General features: G+C 34.9%; 1 protein-coding gene across 2 annotated transcripts in view; it reads left to right on the top strand.

Annotated features, from left to right (window-relative positions):
* AGPS (alkylglycerone phosphate synthase) overlaps positions 1 to 26,724 on the top strand; it is a 136,210-nt gene that overhangs the window by 33,878 nt on the left and 75,608 nt on the right. For both annotated transcript variants that reach the window (XM_040643467.1, XM_040643464.1), the window contains exons 3-7: positions 9,621 to 9,711; positions 11,806 to 11,926; positions 12,022 to 12,096; positions 16,330 to 16,401; positions 17,930 to 18,009. In XM_040643467.1, the coding sequence (XP_040499401.1) occupies positions 9,621 to 9,711; positions 11,806 to 11,926; positions 12,022 to 12,096; positions 16,330 to 16,401; positions 17,930 to 18,009 (439 nt within the window). The remainder of the gene's footprint in view (positions 1 to 9,620; positions 9,712 to 11,805; positions 11,927 to 12,021; positions 12,097 to 16,329; positions 16,402 to 17,929; positions 18,010 to 26,724) is intronic.

Genomic DNA, 26,724 nt, shown 5'->3' with positions numbered 1-26,724 from the left:
GGTAGAAGGAATTTCTGGTTAAAATTAAATTTACCAGTGTTCTAGATGTTGAGTGTTTTGTGTTTTAAATGGAATAATGTCTAATATAGTAGAAACTTACCTATTTAAAACCTGGCTTTGCAAAATCTCCTCGGGTAGGGAGAGTAAATCTTCTGAACTTAGAAAATCAACTTCCTCTCCTCTCTGACACTGTCTTCATTTCTTTCTCTCTTTGGACCTTGAAAGTATGGCATCTTTATTTTATGGGAGGGGGCAAGTTGTCACTTGTGCACAGTGCCACTGAAAGCATTAGACCCCTACTGACTTATGTAGAGCACTGTAGGGCTATTTAGTGGTTTGTGTTGGAAGTCTTTGTATGCGAAATGAATAATCAGTCACAAAATATCACAAGTAATTATATTTTGCTAGTGCCATGGTTCAGAATCTGGTTCTTATTTCAGGTGTTCTGGCTCTTGATTTGTCAGTTTTCACAGAGAGGATCAGATTGTAGAGGTCTGACATGTGTGCCACACTCAAGATATACTCATGAAAAACATTAGAACCCCGGTGTATTCATTTATGTTTAGATTATTCCTTTTTCCGTGTATAGAGTACTTGTTAACACCCTTCGTGATATTAAGATATATAGGACATAAAATATAAAATATATTGTTTGGAGAGCATAGATTCAGAGTAAAGGGGATTTAGTGTTCTCAAGAGAGTGGTCTCAAGAGAGATGTTTATCCAGGTTGTAATAGAACCAGAGAATGTATTTGTTTGGCTTCTGACTTTGGAAGATTGCTGCTCCTGCCACTCTAACCAGAATTAGTTCCTTAAAGACTTCATTTCTTGCATTAACTCCTGAATCAGGTCCAGTGGGAGAAAAGGAAAGAGAATAGGGTGCATCTGACTGGCAGAGCCTGCAAGGGAGACCCGTAAAGCGGATGTTGGGCACATTTGCTTTGGTGGAAGATAGCCTTGGCTTCTCACTTAGACTCATCTAGAGGACAATTCTCCAAATACAGAAATGGAATTTAAATGCTCTGGGATTAAATATGTACTACATAAACTATTTAATAACTAAAACCGATGATTGAATAATATTCAGTTCCCATTTTAGTGATTACAGAAGTATCATTACCTTGTCATAGACAGGATAATAAACCAGATTGAATTGGATTGTAGCTTTCTGTAAATTTAGTCTAGCCTCCTAGGGATAATGGTTGAATTAGTAGATTTCTCTGGTTTTTGTCAGAAAACATTTAAACATTCTTTAAGGTAGTAATAGCTATTATTTAATTGAGTGCCTACTGAATTATCTTAAAATAACCCCAAGATGGGTAGTGGTATTTTCTTAAAAGAATTAAGAGATTGAGGATGAGTGAGGTTAAATAGTTTATTTGAAGTCACTTGTTNAGCAGGAAATTGGGATTAAAACCCAAGTGTTTTTGAGCTTTGTTCTTGTGCTGTTTTTATTGTACTGTGCTTCTGCAGATAAGCATATTCATCCATCGTATTGATCTTGCTTTCTCTCCAAACTCTGAGAGCACTTTATAGTAGCCTTCTACCTGCTGTGCACTAGCACAGTGGAGTTAGTCATATTGTAAAAAATTACCCTGTGACAGAAATTCCTCTTTTCCAGTGAAAGATACAGTGGAGAAGCAAAAGAAGGTGGTGATATTCTTAAAAGAGAAAATGGAATTTATGACTAGAGAGGATGAGTTACAAGAAAACATTGATTAGGCTGAACAGTATTAATTCACCCTTTTGTATTAATAATATTAGATTGTGAGGACGATTTTTTAAATTCTTTGTAAAGACTTTTTATTCTGGCATTGTAGTGGACTGAACAAATTATAGACTTTTTGTTCTCTGTAACTGCATAGAAAACATGAATAAAATATCCTAAGAGAGATATAAAACAGAGCTGGGGGAAAAAGGGGAATTCTTAGGTGCCAGCAACCAAGGGTGAGTTTCAATGAAAATTTATGGGGATTCCCTTATTTCTGATCCAAAGAGATTGAAAAGGTAAATTTTTATAAGCAAATGTGGTTGATTTTGTATATTTTGGGAGGGTAACGTTGACATTTCAAACCCAGCCATTGAATTAGTATATGTGCTGCCGAATCGAGCGCTCCAGCCATTAAATTAAAAGCAATTATTATAAGCTGTTTTAGATCTTTGGGGAAAATCGGAAGTTTTTTCCTGAACCCAGTCTTATCTTCTGAACATATTTACAATGTGTCAGGTTATAAATTCTTAGGTTTATTATCTTGCCATTCTTACCTCCTTCTAGATAGAGCTCAGTTGAGTCCTCCTGGGTTTAAACAGCAGAAGGCAGTACTTCAGAGCTAATGCTACACATTTCTCCAAACTAATATTTTTGAAAAGTGTCATTATTCATTGACTTTAAAGGTATTAAGCATTAATTGGTGCTTACAAAGTACAAGCTAGTGTTTAAATGGAGAGAATTTGTTTGGGTTTGTTGTGCTTTATATTTTCAGTGGCATAATTTTTCATTAGTTTTGTCTGATTATAAAAAGATTTTTAAATTGCTTAGCAATTATTATGGAACTCACTCTGAGGATAGATGGTTGTTTCTACTAACATTTTACTGCCTCTGTGCACTGCCTCAGAGTGGGAGTACTTTGTCTTTAGTCACAGTAAATCCTGATGTGCACTTCCTTCTTGGATATTTATGTTCAAAGAATTTTCTTTCCACACAGTGATTCTTTGGTCTTGAATGCTTCCCCTGGTTCTGTATCTTCTACTATATAGTTTAATTCTGTCCTCAGGGAAGGTGGTGAGTTGATCTCTCCTTATATTTTACAATATGAACCATTTCTTAAAATTCTCAAACTCATCTTCAGTCGTGATAAAGATCCATTCAGGAGTCACCCTGTTTCAATAATTGTTATAGGTACCTGGCTTTTCTCTTATCATATTTCTGGCAAATGTTGCATGGTTCTTGCCCATATGTTCATCCTACCAATCAAGTGTCTTTGTAGCTTTGACTAAACTAGGTTGTAAATCCCTTCCTTCCTTCCTTCCTTTTTTCCTTCCTTCCTTCCTTCCTTCCTTCCTTCCTTCCTTCCTTCCTTCTTTTCTTTTTTCTTTTCTTCTCTTTTCTTTCTCTTTTTAGATTGTAAGTTTCTTAAGAACAGTGTTATAATACCAATTCTTTGTCCTGCAATGCTCAGTACAGTCTTATGAGTGTTAAATGCTTAATTTATAGTTTTGAAAGTAAATCTAAATTATTTTAGTGTAATGTAATAATCAAGTTATTACATGACTATTTCTTAAATTAAAAACCTCTAATTCCTTTAACTTTTTTAATAATGTTTCTTTTCAGTCAATTTACTTCTTTAACTTCAAAGTTTTCATTTTTACTTCATGATAATTTTTTGAGATTTTTGGAACCCTTGGCAGTATGCTAGGCTTTATGATTATTAAGTCAGGCTTCCTTTACTGTTTTTCAAATCCCAGAGCATTAGTTGCAAGAAAAAGTACAGTTGAAATGTTTACATTCTGACATGATTTTTTGAGCGGTATGTTCTGTGCAGGAATTGTAGATAATGGAGCAAAGTCTTTTTTTGTCTTTTTTTTTAGAAGCATAGTTTTTCTCTTTTTTTCTTAAAGATTTTATTTGAGAAAGAGAGTGAGCAAGTGCACATGCACGAGTGGGGGTGGAGCAGAGGAAGAGGGGGAAGCAGGCTCCTTGCTGAGCAGGGAGTCTGATGCAGGGCTCAATTCCAGAACCCCGAGATCGTGACCTGAGCTGAAGGCAGACACTTAAACCAACTGAGCCACCCCAGTAAGGAAGCAAAGTCTTAAATCAAATATTCTGCCACACAAGATACTTCTTCAGAGTCCAAAACACTGTGCGTTCAGATATGAAAATATATTGTGTTTGTCTTAATGGTAGGATGTAATTTTAAATTTTACACACGGCAATAACACCAACCCTATATCTATTAATTCAGGTATGTTGAAGGTGGTCACTTTTATTTTATGGATAATGTTATTTGTGAATTAAGGGATTCACAAAGGTCTGAGTGTGATTCTGTCATGAATATCAAGGGTCTAATATATTTTATGAAGACCCAAATTAATTGTACATTTAACATGTAAAGACCCAGCATTAAAACCTGATAGTTCCAAATTGGTCTTTTTGTAGGACATGACTAACACACAATGGCATATCTGTTAATAACCAGCTTTCTAGAATTTGTACTTTTACCTCAGTTGAAATGAAGATTTTATATGCTGAATATCTGTAGGTGTTTTAGCTATGAGTCCCATACTCTCTTTTATTTCAATTTCTTTAGATTTATGAAAAAGGTATTATAATACAGTACTTCAAACATACCATTTCAGTTTGATTTTTAGCACTTGCGATTTTTTTAACATAAAGAAACTTGTTTGATTAAAACGTACATGTTCTTCATGTTTTTTCCTTTCCACTGTCATTTTTGTTTTGTTAATGTTTATGTAAAGACTGATTTGACAATTTTGGATAGGATTTTTGTTGTATAATTTGAAGTTAACTTGAGGAGTGACACCCACTCAACCCTTGCTGTGTAACTGTTAAAATTACGTGACAAAATGGGTGCTTTTTGTCACTTCCAATTAAGCATTCCTTTGGTTGGGGCCTAGTACCAGCTTTTAAAATATTGAATTCTGCATTATTATAAATATATATTTAGTTTTGGTACAGAGTTTATATACTACCACTGGGTTTTTAAAATTTCTATCTTTGTGAAATCAAAGTAATCTTTTGAGGCTAGTTGCTAAATGCTTTGCCAGTACTGAAGCTCTGATGAAATGAGTGGGAAATAACCTTGAGCAAACATTATACTTTGAACTTTTTAAATAATTTTCTTCACATAGATGTTAAGACCAATTTATTGTTTATTTTGATTTGTTGTCAGTATTAGTTTAATTATTATTATTTTTTAAATTGTTTTTTTGATCTGGAATGGAAACTGACCAGTGGAGTATTTCTTCTTTTCTCCATTTAAACACACACACACACACACAGAGGAATTAAAGATTGCTATAGGGCCATTTAAACTATCATCTTGGAAAAAATTAATTTTGATGTTACTTCCTATCAGATACAGAGATCAATTCCAGATAGATCGTAGACCTCAGTGTATAAGCTAAAACTAAAATTGCTAGGAGAATATATAGAATGTCTTTTTGAATTTGAGGTTGTCAAAAAACAGAGGACAAAAAGTGTTAACTTTTATAAAGGAAAAAAGATGAATCAATTAGATAACATTAAAATATAAAACTTCTTTTCATCAAAAGACTCCTTTAAGAGAATGAAAGACAAGTCATAAAGTAAGACAAAATATTTAATACATACATCCTTGATTTCAGAATATATAAATAATTCTTATACATTGATGAGAAAACAATAGTAACCCAATGGGAAAATGAGCAAAATATGAACTGGCATTGAAAACGGAATATCCAAATGGACAATAGATACATGAATAGAAATTCAAACCCATACATAACCAGTGAAATTCAAATTAAAATGGTTAAGAGATTACCAGTAGAATGTTTCACATTAAAAAGAACTACAGCACCAAGTGTGGGAAGGATGTGGTGTAAGTCCATATATCATTGTTAGTGGTAAACATGTTGGAAAACTTACTTACCAATATCTACTAAAATTGAACATATGCATAGACCATGGCCTGGAAATTCTAGTCTAGTTATATACCCGTCAGAAAAATGTGATACATTCTTCAGAAAACAAGTTCAAGAATGTCCTTGAGGGCATCAAAAACTAAATAACACTATTGTCTATCATCTGTACAGTGGATAAAGAAATTGTGCTATCCCCACACAGTGGAATTAAGCCGTGGAAATGAATGAATGTTAACAACATGTATCAACGTAGAGGAATCTCACAAATATAATACTTGAGCAAAAGAGGGCTAACACAAAAGAGTACATTTTATATGATTTCATTTATATAAAGTTCAAAAACAGTCAAAATTACTCCTTTCGTGTGAGGGAAGGCAGTGTGCCTGGAAAGGGCATGGAGGGGAGTGTTTCTGGGGTACTGGTAAGTGTTCTATTTCTGGATCTGAATGCTGATTACATGGGAGGTTTTACTTTGTAAAAATTCATTCAGCTCTGCATTTATTTGTCTATATTTTTGAATGTATGTCATACTTCAATATTTTATAAGTAAAATATTTATAAAATCAAACAAAAATAAAGCAGCTATAATAGAGTTTTATTTGGCTGTCCCATCATCATTCTGTTGGGGGAGTAGAGAAGTTGCAGGAACATTATAGTGAAAAGATTTACTGAATATAGGTACCATGATTTTATAAATATCATTCATAAAGAATTTTAGAATAACGATCTCACTTGGAATGCTAGTAAGGGAAGAATCAGATGAAAGGCAGCATCGTATAGTGGTTAAAAGCACAGACTGAAGCCTTATTTTATTTTTTAAAGATTTTATTTATTTATTTGACAGAGAGAGAGAGACAGCCAGCGAGAGAGGGAACCCAAGCAGGGGGAGTGGGAGAGGAAGAAGCAGGCTCCTAGCCGGCAAGCCTGATGCGGGGCTCGATCCCAGGACCCCGGGATCACTCCCTGAGCCAAAGGCAGACGCTTAACGACTGAGACACCCAGGCACCCCTATTCCCTGGTTTAGATCCTGGTTTTGTAACTTACTAGCTATGAGACCTTGACTAAGTTACTTAACATCTTAGGTTAATATCTGTGCTTTACCTTCCTCATCTATATAATGGGGATAACAGCACCAACCTCATAACGTTATTGTAAGTTAATATACATAAAACACTTAGAACAATGCCTGGCACATGATAATGCTATGTGTTTATTTAAATAAAAAGTTTAAAGTCTGTTTTAAAATACACATTTTAAAATGTTGTTTTGGTCTTTTCAGAGAGCTATTTATATTAGTGCTGTTATAACACATTGGATCATTATTGTTTGCATATCAGCCTTCTTCACTACACTAATCTAGGGTAGGATACTTATTTTATCTCTTTATTTTTATCACTATTGCTATTTAATATTTTGCCACCTCTGACAAGTATTTCCCAAACTGGAAAGCTGGATTTCTAAGCACTTGAGTTTTCTGCATCAATCTTCTCATATATATATTTGTATTTATATTTATATATTTATATACATAAAATTTAGGATTTTTTGTGTATATAAATTAATGTTCATAGTTCATATAAACTAAGGCTTGAGATGGAAAATGTACGAAACGAAATCTGAGTAGCAAATCTAGTTTTTTTCATATTCTTCCTACTCTGTAGAGCTCTTTTGTATGTTTTAAATTTCTTGTATAATGTCGTGTAAAATCTAGGTACCTTGCAAATCTATAGGTTTATTTACTGTTCCGTGTTCTTTTTTATAGTTGTCACATCATAAACTCTATGACACAGTGATAGAATTTTTTTTGTTTTTTTGCTATTTTTATATTTCTGTTAATTCAGTTAATTAACATATAATGTAGTATTGGTTTCAGAGGTACAGGTCTGTCACTCATCAGTCTTATAGAATGCCCAGTGCTCATTATATCACATGCCCTCCTTAATGTCCATCACCCAGTTACCCTATCCCTCTGCCCCCTCCCCTCCAGCAACCCTGTTTATTTCCTGTGATTAAGAGTCTCCTATGGTTTGTCTCCCTCTCTGGTTTTTGTTTTATTTTTTCCTCTCTTTCCCNNNCCTGTTTTATTTCTTAAATTCCACATATGAGTGAGATCATAGGATTGTCTTTCTCTGATTGACTTATTTTGCTTAGCATAATACTCTCTAGTTCCATGATAGAATTTTTAAAAGTCTTAAGTATTCTTGGAAAGAAGTTAAGAAAAAAAATAGTCATTTATATTTAACCACATATTTACTCTTTCTGTTATTATTTATTCTGTCTTGAAGATTTCAGTTTATATTAAGTGTTGTATTTCCTTCAGCCTGTAGAAATCACTTTAGCATTTCTTACAGTATAGGTCTGCTGGCACCAGGTTCTCTCAGTTTTCATCTGAAAATGTCTTAGTTAACTTTTATTTTTGAAGTATGTTTTCATCAGATACAGAATTCCGTCTAGGTTGACATTCTTTTTCTTCCAGCACTTTAAAAAAGTTCAGTTTTTTCCTGGACTTCACTGTTTCTGATGAGAAGCTGGTCATAATTTTTATTGTTATTACAGTATGCAATGTGTCATTTTTCTCTAGATTTAACATTTTCTTTCTCCCTCTTTTTCTCTGTCTTTCTTTTAAATTGCAGTTTGTGATGTGTGTAGTGTGAGTTTCTTTGCATTTATCTTTTTAGTGTCCTCTGGCCTTCTTGAATTTGGAAATGTATGTCTTTCATCATTTTGGAAACTTTTTGCCGTTATTTCTTCAAATATTGTTTTACTCCATTTCCCTCTTCCCCCCCCTTTTCCTTTTCCTCTTTTTCCTTTTTCCTTTTGTTCCCCCTTTTCCCATATAGGGACTCTATATGTATGTTATGTATATTATATATATGTTAGTCTTTTGCTGTTGTTCCATAGGTCTTTGAAGCTCTGTTTATTTTTTCAATCCTTTTCTCTGCTCTTCAGATTCTATATGTTTTATCGCTTTATCTGTACATTCACTGACATCTCCAGTCTGCCCTTCTGTTCATTCAATGAATTTTTAAGAGTTTTAATTATAGAAGTTCCTTTTTTTTTCTTTTTACAGTTTCTGTTTCTCTGCTGAGATTTTTTTCTTTCTCACTGGGAACATAGTTTCCCTTTTGTCCTTTAACATAGTTATAGTTGTTTTAAAATGGTTGTGTGCTACTTCCAGTGTCTTAGATCTTCTTAGGGTCGGTCCCTATTTATTGCCCTTTCTCTTGATTATGGGTTACAGTTTCTTGTTTGTGTCTAGTAATTTTGGAGTACATCTTGGACAATGTTAATGGTCTATTGTAGAAACTCTGTATTCTATTATGTTCTTCTGAAGGAGCTCTATTAATTTTTTTAACGTCAAGTAATTAACTTGACTATTCTCAAATTCCCATTTCCCTTTGTGGTGGTGAGCAATCGAGTTCTTTTAAGCTTAGTTCGGCTGCTTCAAGTCCGGTCCATATGTGTGTAATTCAAGGTCAGCCAGGCATTTGAACAGAGTTTATACATACATCACTTTCTGACTCTCCTTTTCTGGGATTTCTCTATACTCTTCCCAGATGTTGTGTTCACTGCAAACACTGCCTCCTGTTTTTTTAAGATAGGAAGACAAGAGATTTTCTGTATTTTTGTTTCCTTTTATGGTACCAGCTGGGCTATCCCTCAGTCTAAAACCTGTTTTAAAAATAAAAAAAAAACTCTGGAAACCCATGTAATGCTGTTTCCTTTTTATAAGTGTATCACACGCCCTACCCCCTATTATTGCCTGCTTTTGTCTGTCTGTACTGCCTTCAGAGTTGTGTTTTGTTTTTGTTTTTGTCAAGAGTTTATGGTTATATGTGTGTGGGGGGGTTTGATGGGAACTACTTGACATTACAAAGCTAATGATAGAAACTACTTGACCATTACTAGAAGCCAAAGCTAAGATTTAAATTTAAATGAAGATTCCTTACTCTAATGTTTTATCTTCTTTATAATCTTAGGTACCCTCTTAGTGGTATGATTTTACCAACTTTTAAAGACTGGATCCAAAATACCCTTGGAGTAAGTCTGGAGCATAAAACTACCTCTAAAGTAAGCAAATAAGAATGGTTACTAATATATTTAAGTCTGTGTGGGTGTGTTTTTGTGTGCTTGGACATGTGTTTAATCCCAAATCAGTTAGATTTATCTTTGTAATTTGTTATAATTGCTTTAATGCATTTGTTGTGATTTTTTTTTTTTTTTTTTTGTTAAGAAATTTACTGGTTTAATTGGCCTTGCTAGGTTTTCTAGGGATGACTTTTCAGCATCACAGATCTAGATCCTAATCTCAGAATTTATCTGAGATTTGTCTGGTAAACTTTTTATCTTCTCTGAGCCTCAATTATCCTAATTTGAGAAATGAGAGCAATAACTGTTCTACCTTTCATAGGGTGGTAGTGAAGTGCAAATGAACTAATTCTGTGGGAAGACTGTTACAAAAGTATTATAAGTTGCTATTAATGTTAGGATATTTAATGGACTGACAGTAATCCAGTATTAATATAGGATAATTCAAAATAAAAATGTAATATTACATTTAATATCAAAGCATTTAGAATATTAGAAGACTTACAAAAAAGTAAAAATTTGATTAAGATATGAGTGATAGTTTGTTCATGTAGTTTCACTTTTCTTAAGCTGGGGTTAAAAAACTTTAAACTGTATTCATATCAAACTAACAAAATAGCATTTCTTTATGTTATTATGGGTTTTTTAATTTATTATTTGCTATGGCATGGTATTTTGCATGTCCCTCTAAATTGGATATAAGTTCTGTAAGTGCAGGGACTGTGGTTTATACTATATTCTCTACTGTATCCAACATGTTATTAAGGACTATAGGTATTCAGTGAGTATTTGTTTAGTTTATTTCTAAGTCCACAGTTACATTTTGTTATACTAAGTAAATTATGTTAATAACTAATTCTTACCTCTCCTAAACCAAAGTTTTTCAACTTTTCTTAAACGATTTCTTTTTTTTTATTTCCTTAATTCTTTCTTTTGACTATTTGTAGTTACTTTTTTTTTACATTGATGCAATCTGTATACCATACTCAGAAATTTCACCAGTTTTACATGCACTTTTTTTTTTCTGATTTTGAGCCCTTTCAGATTTTTAATAACAAAATAGTAATATGTATGTTTTGTTGGGGTTCTTATGGTCATTTCTTTTCATTATAGCATAAATTCCTTGATGTCAAGATTTTTTTCCCTGATTATCTCACTGATGTATCCCCAAGGCCTAGAATAGTGCCTAGCATATAACACACACTCAATAAATATTTCTCATATAATTGAATATTAAATACAGACCCTTTAATAAGATAATAACACTATATAAATATCATATATATATTTTTTACACATTCTTATATTTTCTTTTTTCCATAGGGGTTTTTTGTTTTTTTTTAATAGCAGATTTGATTTGGCCAGACTCTTCTTATATGGTAGGCAGGTTTTCGGTGCTTTTCACAAAAATTATGACATTTAACCTTTGTTCCTTATGGTGGCTGTATAAATTTAGTGGTGATGATCTCATTTAACAGATGAAGAAGCCAAGGCCCAGAGAAGTTGGGTGACTTCCCCAGTGTTGCATAGCTTTAAAGATTTTTTTTTCCAGCTTACCTATTAGTTGAAATTAAGTATCAAATTGTAATTATGTTATGAGTTTTAAAGCAGTTCTGTGAAAATGTACCTATTACTTATTATGAGGTTTCTTGTTGATCATTTTAAAATAGTAATTGAAGTATAAGAAATGGTAAATTTTATCTACAGGTGAAAACGTAGATGATGAAAAAAGTTAAGTAGCTTTCCCCCAGTTTCCTTGATCTAAAATGAAAATTTGAGACTTTGCCATCTTCTCTGTTCTTGATTGCAATCTTCAGAAACAAAAAAAAGTGGGCCATAGATGCAAAAGAGGAAGAAACATATGGCTTCTATAACTTATTTTACAGAATGTGATTAACCAGACCACTTATAATTTATTGTCACAGAGTTGGTTTCCATATGTGTTACTTGGTATTTTCTCATGCTTTTGTCTCAATTTGGATATTAAAAGTTTACATTTTATGGTCACTCTCCCTAACCAGGTATTCAAAATTTATTTTCTAGAAATAAGTCAAAGAAACCAATTTTATTTTCTAGGCATCCTTAAATCCAAGTGATACACCTCCTTCTATTGTAAATGAAGATTTTCTTCATGACCTTAAAGAAACTAATATTTCATATTCACAAGAAGCAGATGATCGAGTATTTAGAGCTCATGGTAAGCAACTTTATATAAGCACTATTTGATTTTAATTTTAAAATTTCCTATAATTTAAGATGTTTCTACATGTTCTTTTTTAAACCGCAAAACAGGTCATTGTCTTCATGAGATATTTTTGCTCAGGGAAGGAATGTTTCAGCGAATTCCTGATATAGTTTTATGGCCAAGTAAGTCCTTTTTTTCCTTTGTATCATTAATTTAGTATTGTGAAATCTTAAATAAATTTGGTATTGGAAATATGTACTTCAAAACATAGGAGTTGTAAAAAGTACAGGTAGCCATATTTTTTAATTTTACCAAAAGTCATATAATTCTTTCTTGATCTGATCATCCTGAACTGTTGGTTTTCATGATTGATTTTGCTGTTGTTGACAAAACTTCATTTAAAATGTTAATATCATATTGGGAGGTCAGTTAAAAAATGATTTGTGGTTAGTTTGAAAGCTTAATGAAATTAGTATCGATCAATGATATATTCAGAGGTAGAGAAACTCTTTAACTATTGATTCCTGCAAATTCGTTGCAGTAATTTGTTGATATCAGCTTGTGGCCTAAAAAGCATTATGTCCAAATGGTGAAACAAGTTGTTTAAGATACCCATTGTCTTCGATATAAATAATTAAATTCTGAAAAATTAATATCATTCATGATTTTGGCTTGAGATAGAGGATAGATGAGCTTTGTGTTGTTATTTTGCTCTTGCTGATGATTAGGCAGTCAGTATGTTTATATATGTGATTTTATACCTATCTCTTTTTGTAGAAAATTTAAAGCGGAATTGGTATATTGTACCTTACTGTCCATAATTACCATTTAAAAAAAGTTCCAGCGATCTGGTCCTTTTTCCTCTTCAGATTCTATTAAAGGAGTAGATGGGGTTTATTTTTAAAAAATTGGCTCATCTGTTTTTAGATATGATCCCTTTACTTTACAGGGAGTATCTGAAGGAGAAAATCATACTTTAATATAGAGGTAGGAGGGAGGTGACATACATGGGAGGAAAATCCAAGAGCATATATATGTAGCTGAGATTAAATTACTTTCCTGATACTTGTGGTGTATATTCTCCAGTATTCTTTTAGTAGCTTTAGGCTACTTCTTTTTTTTTTTTTTTAAGATTTTATTTATTTATTTGAGAGAGAGAGACAGCCAGCAAGAGAGGGAACACAAGCAGGGGGAGTGGGAGAGGAAGAAGCAGGCTCCCAGTCGTCAAGCCTGATGTGGGGCTCGATCCCAGAACGCTGGGACCACGCCCTGAGCCCCCTGAGCCAAAGGCAGACGCTTAACGACTGTGCCACCCAGGCGCCCCTAGGCTACTTCTTTAGCAAGATTTGGGGAAGATACATTCCATTTTTTTACTGGAAAAAATGAAAGCAAAATTAATTAGTTTTCATTTCCCATAGGAAACCTTAATAGACTATCTTTTGATATATCTTGAGTAGAACTTCAAGCGTGCCTTCTAGGTATTTTCTTCATGTGTCTGACTATTAAAATACTGAGAAATTACCATAATGAAAATGTAGGTTTTGCTTTAGGAAATATAAATATTTCTAAAGATCCAGATTTAGGAAACATGCAGAATTAGTCTGTTGTTGCACAGTTTTCTTTGTTCTGTAAAATCCGTCCTATTTGGCAGTTCCCTCAAAACCTTGTGCTTTTTTTTTTCCATATCAGTTTTCAAATCAGGCCCGTATCAATGCATAGCTGGATTTTTGTTAATAGCCTACAAGGTTCTCTCTTATGCTTCAAGTTTCTTGTTCCTCCAAGCCTCCCATATACTCTTGAGAGGTTAGTTTTTCTAAAATATTCCCTTTACCATCATGTTCCATACCTCAGGAGTCTATATGAATAGTGTATGGGTGCCTGAATCAAGTTTATACTTTTATTCTGTTGAATCTTCCAGTATAATGACACCTTGGAAATAGTTGTGTTTTGGTTCCCCCCGCCCCCACCGCCCGCCGCCCAAGAGATTATCAGATCTCTGAGACCTTTATTTAACTTTAATGTAAATTTTCTGTTGGTGATAAAATTCAGGTTTTTTCTTTGCAAAAGGGCAAGTTTTGAGACGATATGGCAATTGAAGACAATGGAGTATTCCACAGAGTGCAGGTGGCTGTCTCGTCTTGCAGTTTGAATACACACACACACACACACACACTCCTCCCACATATATATACATGTACCTAGGAGATCTATCCTTGTAGATGTCTTTAAGTCTGGCTATAATTTGAATCTGAATTTTATATTTGCTCCAATAGGATGTCTAGGGCTTGTCTAAGCATAAGAACTTGTATGTAATTTTTATGATTTGGAGTCATCCTTAAACCAGGATTTGTCACCACCATGACCCTTAACACAGTGTGACTATCTCTGCCTTTCATTTAGTTTGGACAAGTAGTCAGTCACTCATATATGTTGTCTGTGGTAAGTATGCTTATAAAAATAAAGTCTCTTTTAACAATTACGTATTTTAAAATCATTTCACTTATTAAATTTAGTATTTATGCATTATTCTTAGCTGTTTAAATACCAAAACTTTAGGCCTGTGAAAATATGTGCTAGGTACTGTTCTAGGTATTGAGGATGAGCTGTGAACAAAACAAAAATCTGTTCTCAGGTGCCATACAATTTAGTGAGGAAGGAGACAGAAAAAAGAGCAAATAAATATACAATGTATTGAGTGGTGATAAGTGCTAGAAAGAAAAGGCAGTAAGAAAGTAGAGAGCTGTATAGGTGAGCAGTGGGATGAGGGAGTGCTGTGTCAGATAACATGGTCAAAAAAATCTTCTGATTAGGCGACAATCCTAGAAGTAGTTTTGCCTTGTTAAAGGATTTTAACAGTTATGTTTGGGTATTTTATTAATTATTAATCAACTAGTATTCCACTTAGTAAAAAATTTTTACCACAGATAGTAATTTTTATAAGCTTAATCTGAAAGCTTAAAATGGATTTTCATTAAAAATTGGAATAGTACAAATAATATATTCTAGTTTTAAACAAACCAGAGAATGATAACTTTTATGACAGTATTTTTACTTTCATAAATGGATAGTCACTTGTATGGTTTACATCCTTAAATTTCCCTTTCAAGCCCTTAGCAAGGTAATACTGGATTTTTGCATAGTTTCCTTGCCTCAAGTCTTTTTCTCTTCTTTGCCATTCCATATTATCAGGAGATTTATTTTTCTCAGATAGTTTCTTTGCCATGTGAATCTGTGGCTTAATGCTCTATTGCTAGTCAAATTGAGATTTAGCATCTTGTGTCTTGTATTTAAAATCTTCTGTTGTCAGGTTTTTGATACTCATATAGCTTTTACTCTGATAAAGAGTACTTTAGTTGTGTACAATAGAAAGGAATATATGTAGCACATTATATATAACATTTAAAAATTTGTTTAAAAAACAGAATAAAGAATCCTCAATGGCTGCAAAAATTAGTGGGTGAAAGTATGATGAGAAACGTATTTAGAGTAACTATCTCCCCACAAGATACTTATTAATTATAGTATTCTTATAGTAGAAAAACCTGGCAGATACTTTATAACCAAATGATGAAAGAAATGAGACCTATGTACATCATGTTCCTCCAGATGGAACTCATGAAGAAAGGCACATCACTTCTGTGGAATTCCTGCCGAAATGTGTAACCTGAATTTAATAATGAGGAGGCAGAAACCCAAATTGAGAAATACTTTATGAAATAACCGACCAGTGCTTTTCGAAAGTGTCAGGGCCATGAAAATAAAAAAAATAGACTGAGGAACTCTCTCAGATTAAAGAAGAGTAAGGAGGGGTGCCTGAGTGGCCCAGTCGGTAAAGCATCTGCCTTCGGCTCAGGTCATGACCCCAGGGTTCTGGGACGGAGCCCCCACATCAGGCTCCCTGCTCAGTGGGAAGCCTGCTGTTGCTGCTCTCCCTGCTTGTGCACTCTCTCTCTCATTCTCTGTCAAATAAAATAAAATAAAAAAATAAAGAAGAGTAAGGAGCTGTGACAACTAAATACTGTGTGTGATTGGCTGGTCCAGAAAAGGGGACATTAGTGGAGCAATTGGCAAAATTTGAATAAGGTCTGTAGATTAGTTAAGAGTATTATGTAATAGTAAATTGCTTGGTTTTGATAATTGAAAATGTAAGATGTTAATATTTATGGCTGCTTAATGAAGGAAATTCTTTGTACCTTTTTTGCAACCTTTTTATAAGTATGAAACCATTTCAAAATGAAAAGTTAAAAAATAATAAATATTTTGTTTTAATATAGCTTTTTAATGTGTGTTAATGAGTGAATAAATGAAGAAAAAGTTTAGACACTAAAGAACTTCATGGACCCTTACTTTGCAGGGTTACCCAGATTTTATTTGTATCCCTGTGATTAATTTATTTTCCCTTTTTTTTCCAACAGCATGCCATGATGATGTAGTTAAGATTGTGAATCTAGCATGCAAATATAACCTTTGTATCATACCAATTGGTGGTAGGTATTATGCCTTTTGAATTTTAATATGATGTAAATGTGTTTCTTATTTTTATTTTTTTAATTTAAATTATTCATATTCTAAATATTTGTGCCATCCCATTGAAAGCAAGCATTCTTGTAATTTTGATATGGTTATTCTGAAAAATTTGTTTTATGCTGCTCATTTTTGAGTAGATCTCTCTGTCTGAACTGTTTGAGACATGTTGTTCGTGGGTTCTTTAACATACAGATCCTAGTTGACGCTGTAACTTAATGCTTAAATAAGAAAATCTTCCCACTTTAGTAATTACTTTATAACCTTTATCTTTATGGAGAGAATGTTATTTTTCAGAGGCTAAATGTACCCAATATACACTTTTGAGAAGGAACACTATGCAGTGTGAAAGATCAACTAGGACAGTGATGACCAGATCAGTAATACATTTTAATGTGGAAAACTAACATTGCTTTGCATCTTAAGACAAATTTGATATCTTGATCTTTTATCAACCACATTCTTTTAATAACCTACACAAGCCAAAGGAAATTGCCTTCACTGATTGAATTAACATTGATGGAACAGAAGTGGGACCCCAAACGAATCAGGAACTCCAGATTCCTTCTTCAGCTGATACTTTCAGTTGAATTCATGAAAAAAAAAAAGGCACTACAGTGCCACTTTTAGTGAAATATTTTTCTGACTTCAAATGACTGTGACAAGCAAATAGTGTTTACTGATACAGGCATGTTCTTAATTGACAGTTCACAGTCTTTCATCTTGTAAAAGTAAACTGAATTTTGTAGATCAGCACCTCCTGTAAATTTTACTTGTATCAAGAGTTTTCTATGCAAGACACATGGAAATACCAATTAAGGATTTACTCTGATATATGGTAATACAGATGGTTAAGGACTAAACGGTATTATTTTATGTTGGTATCAAGAAAACATTTTTCCTTTGATAACAAATGTTCAAGGAAAACAGGAGTACATTGTTTATATACTTGTATATATTGTTTATTCTATATTAAAATCACCTTTTCATCATTAACATATAAATTTGTTTGAATATTATATAATCTGGGCAATTTTAACTTTTTTATGTTCTAATTTATTGAAGTCTTTTTGTATGACAATATATTATTTCAAATGATAAATGAATCTCATAGCTAAGGTAAGGTGTCTTTAGTTGAAATAGGAAGGGTATTTTTTTCTTTTAAGCAATATCTCCAGAGTAATCATTAGTTTAGAATTTTTCTAATCATGTTTTTGGAGTTTCACAAATTGCTAGGGGCGTCACTTGAGTGTGCCCAGGGGATGGAGCCATATCCCATTGCTTTCAGATCCATAATATTTCTTCATTTTGGCATGCAGCATAAAATAAAGGTGAGTTTGCTTTTAGTGTGTTAGCATTTGCAAATTACATTTTGCAAAGTAGAAATAGGTATTACTTTTCTAGCGGGCCTGCTTGTGTACTTTCTATTAGGGATTTGCCCTAGAAGTGCCCTAAAAAATAAAATATTAAAATTTTTTCCTATTTTGGCAGGAGGAACAAGTGTATCATATGGCCTAATGTGTCCTGCAGATGAGACAAGAACAATTATTTCTTTGGACACTTCACAAATGGTATATGATAATTTTAGACATGTTTGAAGATAGTGTTTGGTTTAAAAAAACTCTTTACGGCTCAGTCTTAGTTGTCATTAAAAAGGTATATTTTCCATTTTGTCTTAAATTTATTCTATCATTATATTTTACCATTGTCTTCAGGTCTCAAAAAGCTAAGTTTACGCATACTCAGGTACATATCTTGGTAGTTTCTACCAAATTGGCCTGAGAAATTGATAACTTGAGAAGTGTGTGTTGGAATAGTGATACAATAGATGACCTGATTTGTATTGTTAAAAACAAAACAAATATTATTAGTTAAGGTTGATTTGAAACACCAAGACTTGTCCCCCAAATTTTCAATGCTGTTGCATTTTTGCTTGTGGAAGAGTGGAGAGCAAACTATTTTTATCATAGGATTATTTTGTGACCTTTTGGCTCGCTGTGGTCTAAGAGTTGGACATTGTGCCATGTTAAAGCTTTGTTTTGGGTATGAACTTAATCTTTATATAGTCAACAATATTTGTGGTTGCATATTCCTTCATTGCTATAAAAAGTTTAAGATTTATTTATTATTTATTTTATTAATTTGACTTTTTTTTTCAAAACCAAAGTAGAGAGAGTAGTATATCCCTTTTCTAGATTAAGTAATTATTGACTTTTTATCATATTGCTCTATCTTTGTCTCTCAACTATTTTTTAAATTTTTATTTAAATTCAATTAATTAACATAAAATGTATTATTAGTTTCAGTGGTAGAGGTCAGTGATTCATCCGTCATTCATACTACCCAGTGCTCATTACATCACATCCCCTCCTTAACGTCCATCAGCTAGTTACCCCTCCCCCCACCCCCTCCCTTCCAGGAATCCTCAGTTTGTTTCCTATGATTAAGACTCTCTTATGGTTTGTCTCCCTCTCTGATTTCATCTTGTTCTATTTTTTCCTCTCTTTCCCTATGATCCTCTGTTTTGTTTCTTAAATTCCATATATGAGGGAGATATTATGATAATTGTCTTCCTCTGATTGATTTATTTGGCTTAGCATAATACCCTCTAGTTCCATCCACATGGTTGCAAATGGCAAGATTTTGTTTTTTTGATGGCTGAGTAGTATTCCGTTGTGTATATATATATATTCGACATCATCTTTAGCCATTCATCTGTCAGTGGACATCTGGGCTCTTTCCATAGTTTGGCTATTGTAGACGTTGCTGCTATAAACATTGGGGTGCAGGGGCCCCTTTGGATCACTACATTTGTACTTTTGGGGTAGATACCTAATAGTGCAATTGCTGGGTCCTAGGGTTGCTTTATTTTCAGCTTTTTGAGAAACCTCCATACTGTTTTCCAGAGTGGCTGCACCAGCTTGCATTCCCACCAACAGTGTAGGAGGGTTCCCCTTTCTCTGCGTCCTCGCCAACATCTGTTGTTTCTTGAGTGGTTAATTTTAGCCATTCTGATGGGTGTGAGGTGGTATCTCATTATGGTTTTGATTTGTATTTCCCTGATGCCAAGTGATGCTGAGCATTTTTTCATGTGTCTGTTGGCCATTTGTATGTCTTCTTTGGAGAAATGTCTGTTCATATCTTCTACCCATTTCTTGATTGGATTATTTGTTTTTTGGGTGTTGTTTCATAAGTTCGTTACAGATTTTGGAACTAGCCCTTTATCTGATGAGACATTTGCAAATATCTTCAGCCATTCTGTCGGTTGTCTTTCGTTGTTGTCGACTGTTTCCTTTGCCGTGCAAAAAGCTTTTTATCTTGATGAAGTCCCAGTAGTTCAGTTTTGCCTTTGTTTCCCTGCCTATGGAAACATGTCTAGCAAGAAGTTGCTGCAGCCGAGGTCAGAGAGGTTGCTGCTTGTGTTTTCCTCTAGGATTTTGATGGATTCCTGTCCCACATTTAGGTCTGTCCTCCATTTTGAGTATTTTTGTGTATGGTGTAAGGAAATGGTCCAGTTTCATTTTTCTGCATGTGGCTTGTCCAGTTTTCCCAACACCATTTGTTGAAGAGGTTGTCCTTTTTCCATTGGCTATTCTTTCCTGCTTTGTCAACGATTAGTTGACCATAGAGTTGAGGATCCATTTCTGGGTTCCCTTCCACTGATCTGTGTGTCTGTTTTTGTGCCAGTACCATACTCTCTTGATGATTACAGCTTTGTAATAGAGCTTGAAGTCCAGCATTGTGATGCCACCAGCTTTGGTTTTCTTTTTCAACATTCCTTTGGCTATTTGGGGTCTTTTCTGCTTCCATACAAATTTTAAGATTATTTGTTCCAGCTCTGAAAAAAGTTGATGGTATTTTGATAGGGATTGCATAGAATGTATAGATTGCTGAAGGTAGCATAGACATTTTAACAATACTTGCTCCTCCAATCCATGAGCATGGAATGTTTTTCCATTTCTTTGTGTTCTTCCTCAATTTCTTTCATCAGTGTTCTGTAGTTTTTAAAGTACAGATCCTTTACCTCTTCGGTTAGGTAGGTTTCTTATGGTTTTTGGTGCAATTGTAAATGGCATTGATTCCTTAATTTCTCTTTCTTCAGTCACATTGTTAGTGTATAGAAATGCTACTGATTTCTGTGCATTGATTTTATATCCTACCACTTTGTTGAATTGCTCTTATGAGTTCTAGCAATTTTGGGGTGGAATCTTTTGGGTTTTCCACATAGAGTATCATGTTATCTGCGAAGAGTGAGAGTTTGACTTCTTCTTTGCTGATTTGGATGCCTTTTATTTCTTTTTGTTGTCTGATTGCTGAAGCTAGGACTTCTAGTACTGTGTTGAACAACAGTGGTGATAGTGGATGTCCTTGCCATGTTCCTGACCTTAGGGGGAAAGCTCTCAGTTTTTCCCCATTGAGAATGATATTTGCTGTGGGCTTTTTGTAAATGGCTTTTATGATATTGAGTTATGTTCCCTCTATCCCTACACTGTGAAGAGTTTTAATCAAGAAAGTATGGTGTACTTTGTCAAAAGCTTTTTCTGTATCTTCTGAGAAGATCATATGGTTCTTGTTCTTTCTTTTATCAGTGTAGTGTATCACACTGATTGATTTGCAGATGTTGAGCCAACCTTGCAGTTCAGGAATAAATCCCAGTTGATTGTGGTGCTTAATCCTTTTAATGTACTTTTGGATCCTGTTGGCTAGTATCTTGGTGAGAATTTTTGCATCCATGTTCATCAGGGATATTAGTCTGTAATTCTCCTTTTTGGTGGGGTCTTTGTCTGGTTTGGGGATCAAGGTAATGCCAGCCTCATGGAGTGAGTTTGGAAGTTTTCCTTCCATTTCTATTTTTTGAAACACTTTTTTGAAACATTTTTTGAAACAGCGGAATATGTATTAATTCTTCTTTAAATGTTTGGTAGAATTCCCTTGGAAGCCATCCAGCCCTGCACTCTTGTTTGTTGGGAGATTTTTGATTACCGCTTCCATTTCCTTGCTGGTTATGTGTCTGTTCAGGTTTTCTATTTCTTCCTGTTTCAGTTTTGGTAGTTTATACATCTCTATGAATGCATGCATTTCTTCCAGATTGCCTAATCTGTTGGCATATGGTTGCTCATAATATGTTCTTAAAATTATTTGTATTTCTTCGATGTTGGTTGTGATCTCTTTTCTTTTTGATAAGTCTGGCCTGGGGTTTATCAATTTTATTAATTCTTTCAAAGAACCAGCTCCTAGTTTCGTTGATTTTTTTCTGCTTTTCTTTTGGTTTCTATTTTCATGATTTCTGCTCTACTCTTTATTATTTCTCTTCTCCTGCTGGATTTATGCTTTATCTGCTCTTCTTTCTCCAGCTCCTTTAGGTGTAGGGTTAGGTTGTATATTTGAGACCTTTCTTGTTTCTTGAGAAAAGCTTGTGTTGCTATATACTTCTCTCTTAGGACCACCTTTGCTGCATCCTAAAGGTTTTGAATAGTTGTGCTTTCATTTTCTTTTGTTTCCGTGACTTTTTTTCTTTAATTTCCTGGTTGACCCACTCATTCTTTAGTAGGATGCTCTTTAGCCTCCATATATTTGAGTTCTTTCCAAATTTCCTCTTGTGATTGAGTTCAACTTTCAAAGCACTGTGGTCTGAAAATATTCAGGGAATGATCCCATTCTTTTGGTATCAGTTGAGACCTGATTTGTGACCCATTATGTGATCTATTCTGGAGAATGTTCCGTGTGCACTCGAGAAGAATGTATATTCTGTTGCTTTAGGATGGAATGTTCTGAATATATCTGTGAAGTCCATCTGGTCCAGTGTGTCATTCAAAGCCCTTGTTTCCTATTTGATCTTCTGCTGAGATGATCTGTCCATTGCAGTGAGTGCAGTAAGTGCAATACTATTATTGTATTATTATCAATGTACTTCTTTGATTTTTGTTATGAATTGGTTTATATAATTGGCTGCTCCCATGTTAGGGGCATAAATATTTACATTGTTAGATCTTCTTGTTGGATAGACCCTTTAATTCTGAGATGGTGTCCTTCCTCATCTCTTATTATAGTCTTTGGTTTAAAGTCTAATTTGTCTGAGATAAGGATTGCTGCCCCAGCTTTCTTTTGATGTCCATTCTCATGATAAATGGTTTTCCACCCCTCTCTTTAAATCTGGAGGTATCTTTGGGTTTAAAATGAGTCTCATGCAGACAGCTTATCTATAGGTCTTGCTTTTTTATCCAGTCTGAAACTCTGTCTTTTGACTGGGGCGTTTAGCCCATTTACATTCAGAGTAACTATTGAAATATATGAGTTTAGTGCCATTGTATTACCTGTAAAGTCACTGTTTCTGCATATTGTCTCTGTTCCTTTTGGGCTCTTTCTTCACTTAAAGGATCCCTTTTAATATTTCTTGCAGGGCTGGTTTATGATCACTAATTCTTAGTTTCTGTTTATGCTGGAAGCTTTTTTGTTGTTAAAGATTTTATTTATTTGAGAGAGAGAGAGAAAGAGAGCAGGAGCAGGTGGAGGGGCAGAGGGAGAAGCAGGCTCCCCGCTGAGCAGGAAGCCCAATGTGGGGCTCCATCCCAGGACCCTGGGATTATGACCTGAGCTGAAGGCAGACACTTAACCAAGTGAGCCACCCTGGTGCCCTTGTCCTGGAAGCTTTTTATCTCTCCTTCTGTTTTGAATGATATCCTAGCTTTATAAAGTATTCTTGGCTGCATATTTTTCTCATTTAGCACCCTGAATATATCATGCCACTCCTTCTGGCCTGCCAGATCTCTGTGGATAGGTCTGCTGCCTGTCTAATATTTTTACCCTTGTAGGTTATGGACCTCTTATCCCCCGAGCTGCTTTCAGGATTTTCTCTTTATCTCTGAGGTTTGGAAGTTTCACTGTGTGTCAGGGTGTTGACCTATTTTTATTGATTTTGAGGGGGGTTGTCTGTTCCTCCTGGACTTGGATGCCTGTTTCCTTCTCTGGGTTAGGGATGTTCTCCACTATAATTTGCTCCAATATACCTTCTGTCCCTTTCTCTCTTTCCTCTTCTGGGATCCCAATTGTTCTAATATTGTTTCGTTTTATGGTATCACTTACCTCTTGAATTCTCCCCTCGTGATCTAGTAGTTGTTTATCTCTCGTTTTCTCAGCTTCTTTATTCTCCATCATTTTGTCTTCTGTATCACTGATTCTCTCGTCTGCTTCATTTATCCTAGCAGTTAGAGCCTCCATTTTTTATTGTATCTCATTAATAGCCCTTTTGATTTTTGACTTGATTAAATTTTAGTTCTTTTATTTCTCCAGAAATGGATTCTCTAGTGTCTTCTATGTTTTTTTTTAAGCCCTGCTAGTGTCTTTATAATTGTTATATTGAATTCTAGTTCTGACATCTTACTTATATTCATACTGATTATGTCCCTGGCAGTCAGTACTGCCTCTTGTTCTCTTTTTTGAGGTGAGTTTTTCCAGCTTGTCATTCTGTCCAGAGAAGAATAGATGAGCGAGAGAACAAAATACAAAAATGGCAACAATGATCCCAGAGAAATATACACTAAACAAATCAGAAGAGACGTGAAGCTGAAAAAAAAAAAAGAGAGAGAGAATGTAATCAGACAGGTGAACAGAGCAATACACTGGATCCTGTGTGTATTTTGGTCTGTTTGTTAGAAAACTAGGTTCCAAAATTGTAAAGAAAGAAAAACATATATGTATGAAAATAAAATTAAATACAATGAAAGGATAGAATGTAACTGTAAAAATGAAAATTAAAAGACAAAATAAAGAAGGAATATGAACAGACAGGTGAACAGAACAGAGCAATACACCATATCCTGAGTGTATTTTGGTCGGTTAGAGGAAACTACATCTCAAAATTGTAAAGAAAGAAAAACTTAAATATATACAGAAATAAAATTAAATACAATGAAAGGATAGCATGTAACTGTAAAAATGAAAATTAAAGATTTAGAAGAAAGAGTTGATAAAATAAGAAATTGGTTAAAAAAGGAAAGAAAAAAATTAAAATTGAAAGACTAAAGAATCGTGGGGAAAAAACCCATGAATTCTATACACTGTTTTCCCCTAGTGCTGGAGTTTCTCAGTTCTGTGTGATTGGTAAACTTGGTCTTGGCCAGATGTTCTTGCAGATCTTCTGGGGGAGGGGCCTGTTGCAGTGATTCTCAAGTGTTTTTGCCTCGGAGGAATTTCACTGCCCTTGCCAGGGGGCCAGGCTAAATAAGCAGCTCTGGATTGCTCTATGTGGCTTTTTTGTTCCCTGAAGGCTTTTCTTGCCCGTTTAGAGGATGAGAATGAAAATGGCAGCCTCCAAATCTCCTGCCCTGGAGCTGAAAGCTCAGGGCCCCACTCCTCAGTGCACCCTCAGGGAAAAGCAGTTAATCACTCCTGTCTCCCTGGTCTCCATCCTGTGACCAAGCGTTTCTGTCAGGCACGCAACCCCATTTCAAGTCTCCAGACCCTATAGACTCCTGTGGTGTGCATCTGCGTTGCCCCTCCTCGGGGAGGGAGGGAGGTGTCACTGGCTCTGCTGCTTGCTGGGCCCCTGCTCGATGAGCAGTCGCCCAACTGTACTTATCGCAGCATATGGCAACCCCGAGCTGAGAGCCCACTCCTGGGCTTGCTGATTGCCGCTGGCTTCCCTGCTCTGATGCCCAGGAACTGTGCTACACTCAGGCACTCCTGGTCTTTCTGTGACCCCCGGGGATCCTGAGGCCAAACTGTCCACCTAGGATTCCGCCCTGTTTCGCCGCCTGAGCACCTTTCAGGCAGGGACGTCCCTCACTAGAGCAGACTTCTATAAGTTCTGATTTGTGCTCCACTGCTATATCACCTTCCGGTGTCAGCTTACGGAGGTTCTCTCTCCCTCCCCGCTGCAGTGTATCTTCCCATATGTCTCCTTGGATTCATTTCTCTGTACCTCCTACCTTGTAGAAAGAGGTCGCTTTTCTGTTTGTAGAATTGCAGCTATTTTCTTAGATCTCCAGTTGAGTTCATAGGTGTTTAGAATGATTTGATAGCTGTCTAGCTGAATTCCTGGAACCAGATAAAACTAAGGTCTCCTACTCCTCCATCATCTTAGACTATCTCCTTTTGACTATTTTAAAAGGAAATCCTGATATGCTACTTACAACTAAATATTTCTTATGTATCTGCTTTTAAAAGGACATTTTCTCACTATATTATTATTTCTCCTGGCAAAATTAAAAAGAATTCTTTATATCATTTAATATCCAGTTCACATTCAAATTTTACAGTAGTTTCAAAATAGTCTTTGTTTTGTACTTCATTTGTTCATATAGGGATTCTGACAAGGCCCATGTTGTTAGCTTTTGGTTGTTTCCCTGTCTCATTTTATCTGAAACCCCCTTCTTTCTCCTTTTTTGAATGTTACTGACTTTTGGTGAATGTAGGTTATTTGCAGTATAAAATGTGTCATATTTTTTTTTAAAGATTTTATTTATTTATTTGACAGAGATAGAGACAGCCAGCGAGAGAGGGAACACAAGCAGGGGGAGTGGGAGAGGAAGAAGCAGGCTCCCAGCGGAGGAGCCTGATGTGGGGCTTGATCCCACAACGCCAGGATCACGCCCTGAGCTGAAGGCAGACGCTTAACCGCTGTGCCACCCAGGCGCCCCAAAATGTGTCATATTTTGAATTTCCGTGTCACTTTGTCTTGGTGTCGTTTAACTCTTCCTCTAGGCTTTGTATGTCCTCTAAACTTGAAGTCAGATATAAAGTCTAGTTAGATTCAGGCATAGCTTTTAAATTTTTTTTTTTTAAGCAAAGATATCTCGTAGTGGTGATGTGTTTTTCTATCTCATGTCACACACATCAGGAGGCATGTAATATCTGGTTGTCCACTTTAAGTGTTGCCAAAATTAATCAGGATGTTCAGATGGTGACAACCTGATTATTATTCTGTAAAGTTCCCCATTAACCTTTGTCCTTATCCCAGAGTTTAGAAAAGGCAGGTTCCTTAGAAGATCACTTAAGAGTAGCCTCTTCTGGAATAGGCTTTGCATGTGTTTGAATTTCTATATACTTTACTGTGTACAAATTTACCACTGAGTCTGTTACTGAATTTGTAAAATAGAGACAGTAATAATGCAGAAGGTAATTGTGAAGATTAAATGAGATAAAATAAAGTACTGAGTAGATGTTTAAAATTCTGTGCCAGAGTTTTTAATGCCAGGTTTTTAACCATTTATTTTGTAGAAAAACCTTGTATAGTCACTGCCTTTAACTTTGAACTCTCTTAAATATTGTAGTGGATGGGTGGTACT

The sequence above is a fragment of the Ursus maritimus genome, unplaced genomic scaffold (assembly GCF_017311325.1).
Source record: "Ursus maritimus isolate PB19 unplaced genomic scaffold, ASM1731132v1 scaffold_1, whole genome shotgun sequence".
Classification (NCBI taxonomy): Eukaryota; Metazoa; Chordata; class Mammalia; order Carnivora; family Ursidae; genus Ursus; species Ursus maritimus.
This window is presented reverse-complemented; position numbering and strand designations above follow the sequence as displayed.